This window comes from Macaca thibetana, chromosome 3 (genome assembly GCF_024542745.1).
Source record: "Macaca thibetana thibetana isolate TM-01 chromosome 3, ASM2454274v1, whole genome shotgun sequence".
Lineage (NCBI taxonomy): Eukaryota > Metazoa > Chordata > Mammalia > Primates > Cercopithecidae > Macaca > Macaca thibetana.
The window spans coordinates 162,129,704-162,147,233 of NC_065580.1; the positions used below are offsets into that span (position 1 = coordinate 162,129,704).

General features: G+C 46.5%; 2 protein-coding genes across 8 annotated transcripts in view; both read left to right on the forward strand.

Moving 5' to 3' along the window:
- Nucleotides 1–17,530, forward strand: part of ATP5PO (ATP synthase peripheral stalk subunit OSCP) — a 1,173,690-nt gene that overhangs the window by 246,861 nt on the left and 909,299 nt on the right. The window lies entirely within an intron of this gene.
- RUNX1 (RUNX family transcription factor 1) overlaps nt 1–17,530 on the forward strand; it is a 276,736-nt gene that overhangs the window by 214,073 nt on the left and 45,133 nt on the right. For 3 of the 5 annotated variants that reach the window (XM_050784643.1, XM_050784642.1, XM_050784645.1), the window contains one exon: nt 15,622–15,813. The exons of the other annotated variants lie outside the window; for them this stretch is intronic. In XM_050784643.1, the coding sequence (XP_050640600.1) occupies nt 15,622–15,813 (192 nt within the window). The remainder of the gene's footprint in view (nt 1–15,621; nt 15,814–17,530) is intronic. 5 annotated transcript variants of the gene reach the window in all.

Genomic DNA, 17,530 nt, shown 5'->3' on the forward strand with positions numbered 1-17,530 from the left:
GCCACCCACTGAATTTCCTAAATCAATGACTAGCACTGGAGACCCTTCCATGGGTGCAAGGCAGCTCCGCCTGCTGCCTGTGTCCTTCGGGGATCTGATGAGGCAGCCCCGGCCTGGGATGGTCAGACCTTGTCATTGGGTGCACATCTCCCACGGGGATGGGTGGACCCACCGCTTTCAGATGCATTGCGGTTGGCAGTCACAGCATCCCAGCGCATTAAAATACATGGACTCCTCTGCTTTCAGGTAGATTTAGAATTTTTTTCATAACCTAGCCACTTTCCACATTTCATTTTGAAAAATTTCTCCTTGAGTTTTTTCGAAAGCTTTGGTTTTTGTTTGTTTTTTCCTGTAAGCCATATAACTAGGGAAGGCATTAGTAAGAATTTGATACACTGGGTCTCATGGAACTCCACCACCACCACCAAAATAATAATAGTAATAATAATAATAACAATAGGTTAGCTTAAAGAAGTAGAAGCTACCCCCTTACACTACATCTGCGTTTAAATTCATTTGAGCTCATTGGCAATTTCTGTGTTCTCCTGTTCATTGCATATTCTTTTCTTTAAAGGCAACTTTTAGAGAAGCTTTGCTTTTTTTTGGCTATCAAAGTATTATTTATGAAAAGTTGGCAATACAGAAAGGGTAAATCAGGTATTACCTATTACTGTACATTATGGCTATATTATCACACATATCACAAGCCACTGACATTCAGTTGGATGCGAAATGCTTTTTTTAGAGTATGATTGACACATGGTACATTTTCATCAACTTCTGTGTGTAAATTATGCAGGATCACTGGTAAAATTTGTTATCATGAATAGCCAAATATTCTGGATTCACATTCATAAGTAAAAGCCAAGCTTATATACACACACACACACACACACACAAAGTTCTTTTCTGTTTGCCTTTTCAAAAAGTTACACAATGGAATCAATTTGCCAACTCTCTGGACCCCTATAAAGTTAATTAAAGGCAGTATATTCATTTGGTACTTTCATGATATACATATACTTTCCATTAAAGCAATTACTGACAAAAGCCCAGACTGCTATTGAAATCTTTCAGTGTACTTCCATGTACTGAAATGTCAAACATTTGATACTTTGTTTGATTTTGTATTTGTTTTTGTTCACCATGGCTTAAAAGTCATCTTCTGATTATTTAAAATAAAGAGTAAACATTTGAAATAAGTTCCTAGATACTACATAAATTTATGACCCTTTGAATTTGTTCCTGGTACTACCTTATTTTCACTTACCTTCGAAGTGGTTGTATGATATTTCTAGTTCATTCATTTGAAAGAACTAGGAGAAATATGCGGAACCACGTCCCACACACCTCTCGGACACTGCTCGCCAGGCATAGCCCAGTGTTTAAAAAGTGAACCAGGGGTCTGGGCACAGTGGCTCACGCCTGTAATCCCAGCACTTTGGAAGGCCGAGGTGGGCCAATTACCTGAGGTCAGGAGTTCAAGACCAGCCTGGCCAACATGGTGAAACCTCGACTCTACTAAAAATACAAAAATTAGCCGGGTGTGGTGGCAGGTGCCTGTAATCCCAGCTACTTGGGATGCTGAGGCAGGAGAATCCCTTGAACCTGAGAGGCAGAGGTTGCAGTGAGCCGAAATTGCGCCACTGCACTCCAGCCTGGGCGACAGAGTGAGACTGTGTCTCAAAAAGTAAAGTGAACCAGGGTGCTCAGGGATCCTCGGTGAGCAAGACAGGAGTTTGGAGCTTCAAGTCTAAAACTGCGTTTCAGGTTTTCCCATGTGTAGAATGGACTGCATGATACCTCCCTTGCTAGGGGATGTGAGGATTAAATGAGATAGCCTGAAAGGCGCGCTGGAGCAGTGGCTGATGGCGTAGCTCCAGAGCTGGCTTCCTGATTCAGCCTGGCCTCCCCTTTGGGATCAGATTAACCTCCCCACATTCAGCCTCCTTGTGTATCAAACCAGGAATATGGTATTGCTCTGTTGGGGATTATTGTGCAGATTGAATAAAGTAATTCATAGTAGGGCATAGCACCGTGCTGGGCACAGCAGTGCTCCTTAAATATTAGCTGCTGTTATTAAAGCACGTGCTCTAGACAGGTAGGCCCCTTGACCTTGTCCCAAAGACCTTATGAGAGGAAACAAATGGAATTCTGTCCAAGTGGGGTCCAAATGTTTACCATTGCCAAGTTACTTAAAAAAAAAAAAAAAAAAAAAAACTTGGCAGATTTGGCCCTCACGATACAGTACAATAAGGGCTTTTTCTCTTTTCCTTCCATGCTACCTATTATTAATTCCAAATACTGCATCACTGAATGGGCGTCAACACGTGTATTCCTCATTGAAACATAACCTTGTTAACCATGTTACCCTACTTCCTTGAGGCAGAGGTGATCTTTTTGCAATTAAAGGTTTTATCAAAATGCAGTTCTGCTTAACATGAAGCACCTATGCTGTTGTGTGACCTGCGAAGCTCTCAGCATCTAGAAGCTTCCCCTGGGTCATCTATAAGATGGGAATAATACTATGAGTTCTGCCTACTGCACAGGATTCTTTAGGATACATTGAGATAATATCAATGTGCTTTTTAAGTAGTCTGTCAGGTAATAGAAAGATAATTAGATAATTTTAAAAATAGAAAAATCTATTGTTTTGCATGCACTATATTAAAATCTTAGGGATTTTAAATAAAATTAATTGATTTCTTGAAAGTAGGTATCATCATGTCTTTCAGGATTGGTGAGAATAAATTAAAGAGAAAAAAATGGAAACGTTTACATCAGCCCCCACTGTGAATCCATACTTTCAGAAATTTTACCTTTTTCCATTAGCATATCTTCATGTTTTCCCTACCTACAACTAGATACCCTTTGTAAATGTTGAAAACAAAAGAAGTAACCTTGGCAAATAATTGAGAACTGAGTTTTATTTGAATATACTTTTCTCTTACAAGACCAAATACAGTTTTTCTTCTAAAACTCTGTTATTCCATTTTCTTTCAATGAAATGCTCACGGAACCAGAAGGCTTGGGAAGAGGCTCAGAGCACCTAAGAGTTGCTGAGTCCGTATTCCTTTTTTCCCCTGTGGCTTTTTATATACGCTCCGCGCCTGCGATTTCTGGATTTGATTTCAGGGAGGTGAAATCTTACACCCCTGAGTCTCAGTGCCAGTTTCCCAGGACGAGTCAAAAACTGCAGCTGCTTGGAGGTGAGAATCTTCCAAGGCTCCAGAGGCCAGCTCGCTGTCCTGTTCATTTGCTGACATGCTGCCGGGAGCAGCTTCAGAGAAACCCATTCTATTCTTTGGGTGATTCAGCCAGTCTCAAAATAAATAGGTAGCCGAGTGCAGGGAGAAAGAACTGGAAACCACTGAAATTTGAGTCTTGAGGGCCAGTCTGTTCTCGGGAGCTGCTCTGTTGAACTCTAAAAGGAATCTTGAGCCCTGGGCGAGGGAGCGGCCTGGTCTGGTGGAAAGCCTGCGGGCCTGCCAGTGGAGTCTATGTCTGGCCCTGCCTAGCTCAGTGAATTTCAGCAGCTCGTGTCTCCTCTTAGACCCCCAGGTTCCTCATCTACAGAAGGAGAAAGAAAAGGAGACTGAATGATTTTTAAGGTCTTTATCAGCTTCTAAAAGTTTGATTTGATGTTTGTAGGAGCAATTGTTCTTTCAAAGCACCATCTTCTAACCTCAGGAAAGAGAGCCCAGGGGCCACTGCGGTGTCCTGCCAAGCTGGGAAGACAAAGATGGTGACTGAGAAGGTGGGGGTGGGGCAGGGGGAGAAGGGGGAAGAAGGGAGAATGGATCAACTCACATCCCAGGCCGGGGAAAGAGATGAATGAACGTCCACGCTAGAGTGACATGCTGTAAGTAGGGGAAATCTTCCTAACTAGAGTTCCCATGACTTTGGCAACATTTGAAAAAAAAAGACATCCTTAAACCCACAAAGTACTCAATTGTCCAAGCCCCAGCATGGCCAACTTCCCAAAGCTGGCCGGTCAGAGACCTTGGTGTTAATTCCTCAGCCAACTAAAAAAAGATGGTGTGAGTTCTGTTGACTTAATTGTTGGAGTGTTTCTGAGTGGGGCCGCCTCCCTCCTCTGCCTCCTCGCAGTATTATGGGCTGTTCTGCATTACCTGCCCTACCTATCTTCACAATCTAGCCGCAAACAGCTTCGGTTGACCACACCACTTCCCTATTGAAAGTTAATACTGTTTGACTCATTCTGTGTTACTAACCTGAAGCCAAAGAAAACAAGGCAGAGAATAACTGGCTTGTATGGAGTTTGGAAAGCTCTCGGAGGCCCCGCTTTCAAAATCCTATACAGTAGCTTTACTAGATCTCTCTGCGGCAGCTGCTGAGAAAATGAAGGAAGCAGAAGTGGTTAAAAAAGAAGTTGGGGGTGGGGAAGAGACTGGGAAGGGAGTGGTGCGGGGTCCCCCTCTGGCTGGGAAAAGACGGGAAATCTGCGGCAGTTTATGAGGGCTGTCTCTCTCAGCTGAGGTCTTGCTTTGACACACCAGAGTGTTCGCACAGAAGAGGGACTGTTGACGGAGTTAAAAGGAGAGGAAAGTTCAAAACAGTCGTTGAAAAGGCAGCTCTCCTGTTGCCTGCGTAACACAGAGGAGCTGGGAGGCTGGTGTCACCAGGTCAGGCAGCCATAGGCAAAGACTCAAGCTAGACAGGTCAGGGGGAAGGTGTGTCCCTTTCGAATCTGGAAAGGATTGAGGAGGGGGAACGTTGCCGGACAGAAGGCTGTCCTGGGCATCCATCCTTGCCTCCATCCCTGCCCCCATCCCTGGCAAGGATGGAAACTTCCCTTCCTTCATTTCCTAACTGGCTCAGATGTGGTCACCAGGGTGAATAGGAGGCACTAGTGTCTTGGAATAAATAGAACTTTCCCTCCCAATGTTACCTGGCAGACAGTGGACCAGCATCTTCATCACCATGCTGCGGCTCTTTGGGAGTCTAGGCAAACAGTCACTCACCCATTCAGGTAACTGGTAGAAGAGGCCTCCCTCCTCACAGATGCCCCTTCTCAGCAGGTGCTGCTTCTGGCACGTGGACAACGGTGCGTGGAAGTGAGCCTGATGCCTGAATGAGGATGTCAGGCCACAAACAACTGAAAACCTTATGTGTGAGGGAGGGCCTACGTTCGACAACTAGCTGCTGTTGGCTTTTGTACTAGTGAGTACTCAGGAGCTGTGAGTGGCCAGGGTGCCCTGGCAAGGGCTTTGCCAGGCCAGCCTAGAACTTCAGTTGGCGTCTGTGACAGGAGAGAGGGTCAGAGTCAGATGCTGTTCCCCTGCTGTTGGGAAAGTCCCTGAGGCCCAGCGGGCAGGGCTTAGAAACAGGAGGGAATTTCCTTCCCTCTTTTTAGAAGTACAGAGGAGAGATCGTCCTCCACACTGCTGGGTAAGCATTCCAGAATAAATCTAGTCAAGGAAAGGGGCTCACTCATTCATTCGTTGACTCACTCATTCATTCATTTGTCCAGCATTTATGGAGGCATCACCCAACCTTGGAAGGGCCCTGCATTTACCTCTGTCCTGTCCAAACATGCTCAGTGTCTGTCAATTATGCATGAGATCTGCTGCTGCAGGAGGGGAACTGAGATTCCTGCAGGGAGGTTAGGAGGCCAGTGTGGAGAGCCGCAGTGCTGGTGACGTGCTCACGCAGGCAGTGTGTGTGCACCTCCGAGATCTTCTCCTGGCCCCCAGGTCTTGCCTGTCCACCCCAGGGATAGCCCTGCTGATGCCTGAGCTCCAAAGCCAGGTTAGAAGCTCCAGGCAGCGTTCTGTGAGTCAGTGCTCATCTCTCCATAGTGTGCCACCCACCGCCAACACTTTCTTTCCCTTCTGCAAGTCGCCTTCTCTTCGAGTCTGTCCCTGGGCAGGAGCTACTCTGATCAACAAATCCGTGTCCCTGGTGGTTACCACCGTCTGGTTACTCTTCAGTTACACTGTAACTGGAGGTTTCCTTGAGATAAGACCTTAACCTAGGGAGGGTTGCTAATAGTTGGGATTATAGGCTAAGAAGAAAAACCTTGAACTTGGGAGCTGTCTGCACCCCTTCTAGGAAGCTGCCTCCACTTCCCGCACGAGGGCTACCTCTGGTCAGGAGCAAAAGCCAGCAGGCAGCTTCTCTGCCCTGAGCTCAAGTTACCTCCTTAGTCACGAGACAGAAATGGACAGTGAGCCCTGGCGACCGGGGATGCAGATTTAGATTTTGAGTGCTCTGCTTTTAGGAGAGGCCCAAGTCTCCAAGAGCTCAAGTGAGTGGGCGAAAAACTCCACTGCTCATGGCAATGAGCCCTGGACTCAGGGAACAGAGTTTTGTCTGGGTTTTTGTCCCGTGAGTCTTGGGCGCACGGTGCAGGGAGGATGGGGAGGGGCAGGCCCGTGTGCGTCTCTGGCTTGAAGCTGTGTTGGTTGCTGATCTTGCCTTGGCCTTGGCCAGCCTTTTCTCTCCATTGGCTGTTGCTTGCTACACTTGTCTTGGCCCATGTCCTGAGGGCAATCACGGAACGGTGTGTGTGTGTGAGTGGATGTATGGATGTGCGATGGATGTATATATATTATGTGTATATGTGTGCATGTCAGTATGTGTGTATGTTTGTATGTGTGTGTCCCCATGTCTGTATATCTGCCTATGTATATATGCATGCGTGTCCCTGTGTGAGATATGTATATGTGTGTGTGTGTGTCTGTGTATATGTGTCTGTCCTGGTTTGTGTCTGTATGTGTATGTGTGTCTGTGCATGTATTAATATATGTGTGTGACGTATGTACATGTGTCTGTGTGTATTTATATGTGTGTATCCCCATGTGTGTTTTATGTCTGTGTGTGTGTCCAAGTATCAGTGTGTGTGTCTGTATGTGTTTACATGCATGTCTGTGTTTGTGTGTTTGTGTCTATGTGTGTCTGGATGTGTGTATATATGTGTGTGTCCATGTGTATCTATCTTATTTTTGTTTTGTTTTGTTTTTTGAGACAGAGTCTCACTCTGTCGCCCAGGCTGGAGTGCAGTGGTGCAATCTTGGCTCACCACAACATCTGCCTCCTCTGTTCTAGCAATTCATCTGCCTCAGCCACCCAAGTAACTGAGACTACAGGCACGCGCCACCATGCCCAGCTACTTTTTGCATTTTTTAGTAGAGACAGGGTCTCACCATATTGGCCAGGCTGGTCTCGAGCTCCTGACCTCATGATCTGCCTGCCTCGGCCCAAAGTGCTGGGATTACAGTCGTGAGCCACCACGCCCGGCCGCATCTATATGTGTTTATGTGTATGTCTGTGTCTGTGTGTATGTTTGTGCATGCATGTCTGTGTGTGTGTGTGTGTGCATGAGTGTGCCATGTGTGTTTTTGTATGTCTCTGTGTGTGTGTGTGTGTGTGTGTGTGTGAGAGAGAGGGTACTCACTACAAAGAAACAGGAGAAGCTGGTACACTTTGCCTATGTCAGGATGCCACTCTCAACTCAGCAGAAGAACCTTTGACCCATTGTTTTTGATTTTTTACTATGAAAATAAATGAGTTTTCCTGACTGAATTTGTTTTGTTTTGTTTTTTTGAGACGGAGTCTAACTCTGTTGCCCAGGCCAGAGCACAGTGGCACAATCTCGGCTCACTGCAAGCTCCACGTCCTGGGTTCATGCCATTCTCCTGCCTCAGCCTCCTGAGTAGCTGGGACTACAGGTGCCTGCCACCACACCCAGCTAATTTTTCTGTATTTTTTTTTTAGTAGATACAGGGTTTCACGGTATTAGCCAAGATGGTCTCAATCTCCCGACCTCATGATCTCCCCGCCTCGGCCTCCCAAAGTGCTGGGATTACAGGCGCGAGCCACCGCGCCCGGCCTTTTTTTTTTGGAGATGGACTCTCCCTCTGTCACCCAGTCTGGAGTGCAGTGGAGTGATCTTGGCTTACTACAGCCTCTACTTCCTGGGTTCAAGAGATTCTCCTGCCTCAGTCTCCCAAGTAACTGGGACTACAGGTGCAGGCCAACATGTCTGGCTAATTTTTTTATATTTTTAGTGCAGATGGGGTTTCACGATGTTGGCCAGGCTGGTCTTGAACTCCTGACCTCAAGTGACCCGCTTGCATCAGCCTCCCAAAGTACTGGGATGAGCCATCACGCCCGGACTGATTTAACTTCTAATGAGACAATTCTCCATGAAACTATGCTCAGTTATGATATTATATTTTTTCTCAACAAGAAGTTTTTCTGTAGTTACATTTCAGCTGAAAACTTTAATTACAACTTCCTTCACCTGAAATGATTTCTACTTTCCTACAACCTAGTGGAGGGTGATTGGACGGCACCAATCATGAAGGACCTGAGTACTCATTCATTCATTCATTCAGCCAATAGTAGTGAGCCTCTAGGCTCCAGATGGTTTTGTAGGTGTTGGAGAGACATGGCTGTGCAGAAAAAATACAAAATCCCTGTCCTTACAGACCTTACAGTCCCGTGGGTGCAGATAGACCCTGGGTAACATTAACACATGCTATGGAGAAAACCTAAGCCAAAGGGCTAGGGATTGGCTGGATGGGGCACAGTCTGCAACTTAAAAGGGGATCTCCAGGAACTCCTCAGGGAGGAGATGACATTTTAGCAAATACTTGAAGGGTGGGAGGGGTCAGATCCACAGGAATCTCAGGGAAGAGCTTCCTGAGCAGCGTAAACAGTCAGTGCAAAGGCCCCAGGGGAGTGATGAGGGAGCAAGGGCAAGGGGGCCACTGCTGCCAGAGCAAAGAGGGGAGCTCAACCCATCTGCCTTCTAGTTTCAAGTAGGGGGCATTTGCCTTAGAAAGCAGGCTTAAGAAAATGCCGCCTGACCTCAAAAACCTGTACTTTATGTCACCTGAGAGGCCACTGTTGGACCATGGTTTGGGAAGGCCCAGAGTAGGGAAGCCCCGTGCACAGGTGGACCCAGTGGGTGCTTGCTTTCCTGTTACCACCCACAAGAGTACAAAAGCTCTTCCCAACCAAAGGCTCTGCTATTCCTGCTGGTGATTCTCTGGGGCTAAAGCAGAACCCCTCTAGAAATCCCTGAGTGAGTAGAAGGAATTCCCAGGAAGTGGAGGCATCCTAGGGGACTTGCCAGGATTCATCCACCTCTAGGAGGCGTAGGGGCACGAGCTGGAGGAACGGGGGCCTGCACAGGGAGTGTGGGCGGAGTGGGTGACGGGTACTCACCTAGGACGTATGTGCCTCCTGCCACTGATGGAAAAGGTGGGCATTCAGGGTGAACGTATCATTGTTTTCCAACCCAGACAAGAAGCTGGGAAGTGAGAGCCTGGATGAGTGGTCCGCAGAGTGGCTTTCTTCCCAGGTGCAGCCTCTGACAACTTCCTAGCAAATTTTAAGGTGGGTTTAATGTCCCACTCCCTCTGGACTCAGCCTTGGGATGCTAGAGGGGGAGGGGTGAAAGCAGAATGGAATGTCCCAGTCAGCAGGGTAGCACGAAAGGCTCTGTGAAGGCTTAAGGGAGAGAGGAGAGCACCTTTGAATACTAAAGCCCAAGGTCACCTATAACTAACTGTCCAAAGGGTCACTGATGAAACAGCTGGAGGCAGAGGGAGAGTGAATTCTTAGGACACCTCGTGCAAAGCTGCTGACCCCCAGCACACGGAGAGGTAGAGCAGGCCAGGTGGGATTCCAGGCTGGGCGACCTGGTGGGGATCAAGACAGAGCTCTGAGACCAACCTGACAGTTAGACTTGGCACTGGCTTCCGGAGGCCAGGTGTCTGCCTGAAAAAAGACAAAGGGAAAACTTTGAAAGTCGTAACCTCATTCGACGTTGTTCAAGAAAGACCGTGCTTAGAGCCATCCGACAAGAACCAGCTGAGTAGATAATCGCAGCAGATGTAATTGCTGTGGATGCTTTTAGAGTCCCTTGGAGTAATCCTCATAGTTTCTTAATTCCAGGCTTCCAGATATGGAGCCTCAGTGACGAAGAGGCTTGTTCTTGTCCACAGCAAAGTTCGGTAGAAAAGCAGATTTAGAATGCAGAATTCTTAACGCCCACACGAGCATTCACATTTCCCTGGGACCATGTTGTTTCTCTAGAGGGGAGGAGGATTGTGGCATCTGCATTAACACCCGCTCCTGTGGGCACTCAGAGAACTTAGCTGCTGCATTTGTGGAACGAAATAAAGGTTCCATGTAACCCTTCCCTGCCATTCCCCAAAGCCTTTCCACAGATGGCACAGCAGAAGTTACTTCCTGCTTGAGAATTTGGGGTTCTCAGATTTGAGACTGTCATGATAATCAGTCTGACTGGAACAGAATGTGCCCAGTTATTGTGGGAGACAGAGACAGTCACACACCTGCCTATCTGCAGGGCAGAGTTTGGGCATTTTCAGCTGCTCTGTGTGTATTGAAGAGTTAAAAAAATGAAGACGGCCAAATAGTTATCACCAAAAGGAGGCCGTCAGTCATTGCTCGTGAACACAGTCTAAACACAGTTCAGACACGTTTCGTTCATGTGTTTTTCCCCAGCACACAGCACATCAGAAGCAGGTAGGAGAAGGGAAGTAGTAATGCACAGTGGAAGCCTGAGTACCAGGGGGAGCTCTCCCTTCCATGCAGGTATTCTCAGTGTGCTCCCTGTATCGGCAGCCTCAGCATCACCTGGACCTTGTTAGGACTCCAAATTCTCAGGCCCTTCACCCCAGACCAACCTACCAAGCTAGAATGCCCAGGTAATTCCACTGCCTGCTCAAGCAGGTGAAACAGCCTCACAGCCTGCAGGTCACAGTGTGGCTGGGGCTGTCTTCTGATTCTACACATACACTGGGAGCAGAAGTGAGATGGTCGAGGCAGATGCAAACGTTCAGGGGCTTTCGTGTCTCTCAGATCTAAAACCACGTAGCATTGTGCACTTCTCCACTCTGTTCGCTTTGAGTTCACAGAAATGTGTATTTCTAAGTGCACTGAGAGCACATCCCGAGTGTGTGTGTCGGTGGGTGTTGAATTTGTAGGTGCACTGAGAGCACATCCCGAGTGTGTGTGTCTGTGGGTGTTGAGATGGGTGTGTTTTCAGACCTGCCGTCTTCCCGTAACTGACTTTGTGAGATTGGGCAAATGACATAACCTCTCTGAACCTCACTTCCCACACATCAGTTAAAAACCAAGGCCGATTTCTCTGGCCCTTCTCCAGTTCTGAAGTACTCCAGCCTTGTGGTGGTGTCTTAGCTTAACGATATGAGAAGAAATTGGGGCGGGGGAAAGTGAGGCTGCCCATAGTTATGTAGCCCTAGACGATATATAAGCATGCATATATAATATGAATTAGAATGTATATTGACATTCTATATGCCATCATATAGTTTATATTATATAGTATATATAATATACATGTGATATATAATATTGAACAATATTTCCCAACATTAAATTAGCCAGCAGATAGTTAGGTTTGCAATTAGGGAGATTTATTTCACCACCTGCAAGGGGCTTCAGGAAGGGTCACATTCAGTACTGTCACTTTGAAATCCTAATGACCCCGCAACCTAAAGGTTAGACTCTGATACCAGGAAAAGTAAGCTGTTCTCTACACACATTGATTTCTTTTCCATTGTCATAAAACAGTAACAAATCAAGGAAAGAAAACCCCATATTTTTATATCCAGATTCATGCAGGGAGTATCCCATTCACTGGCCAACATCTCCTGAAATACAGATGTCCTTTCAAAATTGACTATATAAAATTCTTATATGCTTTTAGAAGAACCACAATTTTATACGTGTATATACGATATATATATATATCTTTTTTGTATTATGCTTTTGCATAGATTTGGCTCAATGGTGCATCATGACAGTCTTCTGAGTATATACCTTCCCCATTTTTCTGCTGAGAATCTATCAGGAAAACTAGTAAACCCCTATCAGAAACGTAGACTAATATGTTGTTGACTGCCAGAAAATTCTTTATTCTCTCTAACCACAAATTTCCAAGAAACGGTGACAATTTAGCCTTATCTAGTTTCTTTAATGGAAGATCATATATTATATTTCTGTTACTTACAGCCACAGATCACAATGGTGTCTTTAAAAACGCAGCTCAGTTATCAGTGAGATTTTAGCATACCTGCTCAGTTTAGTTTGTACAGCAGGAAAGTGAAGCTGGTCTCACTATCCGTCACAAAATATAACATTTAAGGCTGCTCTAGTGAGCAGCCAACCCCAAAAACAACAGAAATGCCTTTGGAATGAAGTAAAATTTAGCAAATGGCATTGACTTATTTGTATTACATATACTTTTTCACCTTTTTTGGATTTTTATGACTCTGCATACATAGTAAAATTCCAACCAAGTACTTTTCTTTTTTTCAAAAATGAGAAAATGGTAATAGAAGAATTTAGGACGCTTTTCAACTCTGCTTAAGATTAAGATGTCCCAGTGTGAAATCCTGACGTGCCCACTACTTTAAGCACCGTCCTGTAAACATTCACAGTTGGCTTCAAACATGCTGAAGAAGCCAAGCTGCCAGCATGCAGGTGTTCAGAGCTGCATCCCGGTTCTACCCAAGGGCTGGACCCAGGGTTGAAGTCCCTGCTGCCCTCTAAAGCCCAGTACTCAGAAAGAAGAAAAGTGAATTGGATAGTAGACATTTTCCATAGTCCTCTATTTCTAATTCAGGGGGCAAATGAGCCTTTTAATTGAACACAGATACAGGAAACTGAAGACATAAAGTATTCATTTTCCCCAGCTGGAAAGTTCATATCGGAAGTTCCTATATTTCACGCAAAATATTGCTATCTGGCACATGAGGTCTGATGGTTTCAGAACGTAAGAATTAGATGTTCCTTTGATCTAGCTTGTAAGTGCATCCGAACCACACCTTGAATATGATAATGCTTCTCATTTCCCCTGTGCCTTGGTGGTACAGCTCTCCAGCACCACTGTGAGCCTGAGGGTCAAGACCCCCTACTAAGGCAATAACGTTCCAACTTACTCCCAGGAACACACGTGGGGAGAGTAGAGTGGGCTCTTCCCCAATCCTCCAGCATTAAACTCAGCCCTGAGACTCCCAGGGCTTAGAAAACAGCTTAGACTGAAGAATTGTTTTCTCTGGGAGTTATGCCTGAACACTTCTGCTAAAGCAGACAGTCATCAGTTAATCTCTATAAATGACTACAATTTTGGCAGGTATCAGCTGATATAGAAATTGCTCACAAGTTAAAGCTCTCATTTCTTAGTTTATGGTAATGAGGGGGACTAATTAAAACAAAAAACAAAGAAACAAACAAAAAAACCTCACGTTGTGCCTGACCACAGGACTGGCTTACCTGAAATGATGATTCCTGTTGGGTGTCTCCGTGGCACAGGTCCCCACGCTTGCTGGCTAAGAGAGACACAACTGGCAAGAGCCTTTCTTCCAAGGCTGATTGTGGACTCTACCACGTCAAGTGCTGTGTATTCAGAATGACCTCGCTCACATCACTCCCCTGTCCTTGAAACAGTGTTCTTCAAAAATGCCACTAAGTGCCCGAGGAATGTGAAGTTTTGAAATGAACACAAAACCTGCCAGCAGCCTTTGCCGACGGGCATTATTTCTGAGGCAGACAGCTCTCCACAACCATTTGTCCTGCCTCCTTCTTTCCCCTAACTCGTAACGCCAGGCATTAGATTGTGGTAGGAGGTTAAAGGGCTGAGTTATTATGTTTTGAATGGTTGTTCCATTGGAACTGTTTGTTTTTCTGCAAGAAAACTGCAGATTCTTCAGTTTGATCATCAGGAAGCCAAGGATCTATGGCAGAGATAAGAGGAGGGAGGAGCTAAGGCAGGCTTCATCCAGAGGCACTGAGTCACACCATGACTGACCAACACAGGGCGTTCTAGAAAAAAGACATTTTCATACTTCTGAGGGAAAGGGATGATGGGAGTTGCTCCAAGACCTGGCCCCATGGCCTTTCATCCACAAAGCCGGTGCTTAAAATACTCAGCCGAGAACAGGCCTCCCACATGTGTGCTGACCTGCGTGACTCAGGCTGTTTGCGTTCAAGTCCCCTGTTGTGGGCTGGAGCGCTGAATCAGAGTCCAGATTTGCCTTGGTGACACATGACAGGAGGGGGCGTTGCATTTGAACTACGCAAATATTATGCTTAAGTATTTTTCCTCATTTTGGAGCCAAACAGGTCTCGTTAATGATAAAATCACTGCAATATAGTGGGCTCTTTTTTTCTGGTCTGGAATTTGAGACAGTGTCAACTGTGCCAAGGGGCCTGGCAGCAGGAAGAAATGGCCAGCCATGGAGATTTACAGCCATAATGCAAGTTATACCATTTAATTTTATAATCGTAGCCATCGGGAGCTGGACTACAGTGCACTTCTCGTGGTCTGCTCTTACCCCAGGCTGTGGGAGTGGAATCAAGGGAGCCTCTTTCTAGTCTAGGATTGGGTCAGGGCACGTGAAAGAGCACTTTATAGGGGCAGCGGGCAGGCTGCTTCTCAGTCTGGCTTTGGGGACACTTGACAATAGGGAACAGGGGTTGTGCAATTGATCGAGGACTCTTTATTGGAACCATAAGGCTGAAGACGCAGCAGGCCATTGTTTTTAACAGAGAAATGAATGGCCCAGGCCTCCTGTGGCTGCCTCCCTACCTTGGAGCCTCAGCTGTGCTTGACAGGACTGGCTCTGGTTTAAGGACATTTTGAGAAAACCATAGGCCCCAGTTCCCTGTGAGTGGCCTCTGCTTGCTGCTTCCTGGTGACAGTTGTTTTGGTGAAGAGCATGATGAGGACACTTGTTATCTGTATAGACACTGAGGGGCCCACCATCCCATCCCACCCGTCCTGAGCCCCCTGGGGAAGCTCACCAGATAGGCCGCAGCTACCCCTGGGCTCCAGGGGCCTATTCTGCTGGGAATATTGGACAAGACACAGGCGAGGCCTTCCTGTCAACTCCTTCTTAAGGGTACACAGAGGAGTCGGCTTTGGGGAAGAAGGAATGCTTGTGAAAAGCCTGTGAGGAGAGGGAAAGGGAGAGGGGCTGAGGGGCTGAGGATGCCCTGCAGGTGCCTGGAAATCTGACCTCCCCAGAGGCTGAGGGTTTGCAGCCACGCCTCGTTTCCTCTTGGACGGAGCCCTGCCAATAAGCTGCAGGGCCCACTTTGCTGCCTCTAAAGCCAGTCGGTGGTTGGGTTTGCAGTAAGGAACAGCCGTTCTGATGCCCCTGGGAGGCCACCTTTCCTGGCTGCCATAGCATAGCCCCGGCATGTGGCCATGTACCAACAATTAATGCACCTCTTTTCCTCCCGGCATCACCACCACCACCACCAAGTTCCGTATCCCACTGAATTGTGCCCGTTGGAAGTGGGTGTAGAGGGTTGGGGAGGGTGCTGAGGCCCAGACTGGGGGAGCACTCTGTGGCCAGGGCAGTGAAAGGGGGCCCGTTCTGCTGAGAGGACAGTGGCCCCAAATTCCCACTGGCGGCTAGCCCAATGGGCAAATCTCTACCAAGTCTATGTTGGGGTGAGGGGAGAGAGGGGAAAGACAAGAAAAGCCCCAATTTTAGGAAATCCACAATACTTTTTCTGATCTCTTCCCTCCCTCCTTCCCTGCCTCCCTTCCCTCTTCCCATCCCCTCCCTTCCCTGCTCCCCACAATAGGACATCGGCAGAAACTAGATGATCAGACCAAGCCCGGGAGCTTGTCCTTTTCCGAGCGGCTCAGTGAACTGGAGCAGCTGCGGCGCACAGCCATGAGGGTCAGCCCACACCACCCAGCCCCCACGCCCAACCCTCGTGCCTCCCTGAACCACTCCACTGCCTTTAACCCTCAGCCTCAGAGTCAGATGCAGGGTAAGTACCAGACGGAGCCCACCACCCACAGCTGGGTCCCATGTGCAAACACCCTCCCAGACCCACTGGGGTTTCCCCTTGATGCTCAGAGAAAGGCCTCGAACCAACAGCACCACCTGGGAGCTGTTGGAAATGCAGAGTCTTGGGCCCCATCCCAGACCCACCAAGTCAGATCTGCCTTGCAACCAGATCCCCACAAGGAAAAGCACTGCTACAGAGGATACGAGGAGCTCTGGGTATGGATATCCATATTGGATAGATAGCTCTCTTGAATTTTTTAAGAGTTAGCTTTGGCTATGCTATTTTTTTACCTACCCATTAGACTTGAAGACACACACACACACACACACACACACACACACACACACACGTCAAGCAAGGTGAAGATGGGGATGTTTCAAGTTCTCACTATTGCCAGATTATTTGTGAATTTTGTATCTAGTGTTTTTTTGTTATTATTATTAAGAAATAGTAGAAATATATGGATGCCATCACATCAAGGGTGTTATTTGCATATCAATATAGAATGCAGGTCCCCCTATCCCATGGGGCTAGCTGGCAATTACTAAAGCACTGTAAGATGCAATAATTGCCTGAGGCCCACTGTGCCCAATTAGATAATACAAGAAGTTCATTTACACTGTAGAACCAGTGACGTCAATGACTGTTTGCTCTGTGATACCGTTTCAGAAATCCAAAATGCAGACTTTCCTCTGTGCCATGCAGGATGCAGCTGTGTGTGATATGGTTTACAGTGATATTTCTTTCTCAAAGTAGCAGGCTTGTTAAGGAAAAGATAAGCAACACATCTGGGGGAAAGGGCAGGTGGCCAGCAATCGATGTGGGAGCTCCTTGCCCCTCTCGGACAGCAGGAATTAGCTTCCCCAGGCATTTTCTGTATGTGAGTTGTATTGTGGGATGGACAAATATCATCTGTTCTTTTGGGTGTCCAGGCCAATAGCTCTCTATTTTTGGTTAAAACATGGGTTCTCAAAAGGCATGCCCACTGTCTCCCATAGAGCTTGACAGCCCATGCCATTCGCTCTCAGTTAGGTTTCTGGGGGAGGCTCTTTTACTTAATTGGAAAATTTCCAAATAAATCTTCCAAGAAGATAGTATGCACACAGCTAAGTGGCCTATCTGTGGAGTAACCCTTTTGTAAACAAACAGAAACCTAAAGCTTGATGTTTTGGGGGGCTGCCTGTCATCTATAGGTTCATTTAGGTGTATTCAGGAAGAGGATCCATGAGACCATTGGTTTCCTGTTACATAATAATCATTAATAATGACTTAAAATGTATACATTGATTTTTTAAAATTCCAAAATACAAGCATATGTGGCAAATTAAGTCAAATGGTTTGTTAAGTGAGCGAGATGGGCTTGGGGCGAAACAATACTTTGCTTCCAAAGAGGATACAACTCTCAAGGAGATTCTTTCATCTTGCCTTTAAGGTCATTTAAGCTAATTCTCATCATCTATTCATGTGTAAAATCGAAAGGAAGACTGTTTTCTTAGTCTCTCATTGCCTAAGTGGCCATTTATACTACTAGGTTGATGAAGGGATTTGCCTTTTTCTGCTGATATGGGAACAGAAAGTCTGAGCATTTTTAAAGGCAATGGAAAATTCAGCCCCATGGGGGAAAATCGAAATTGTCACCATTGAGTTGCTCTGTTTTTTGGTGAAGAGTGAATCTAATCTGATTTCCTTCTTCATC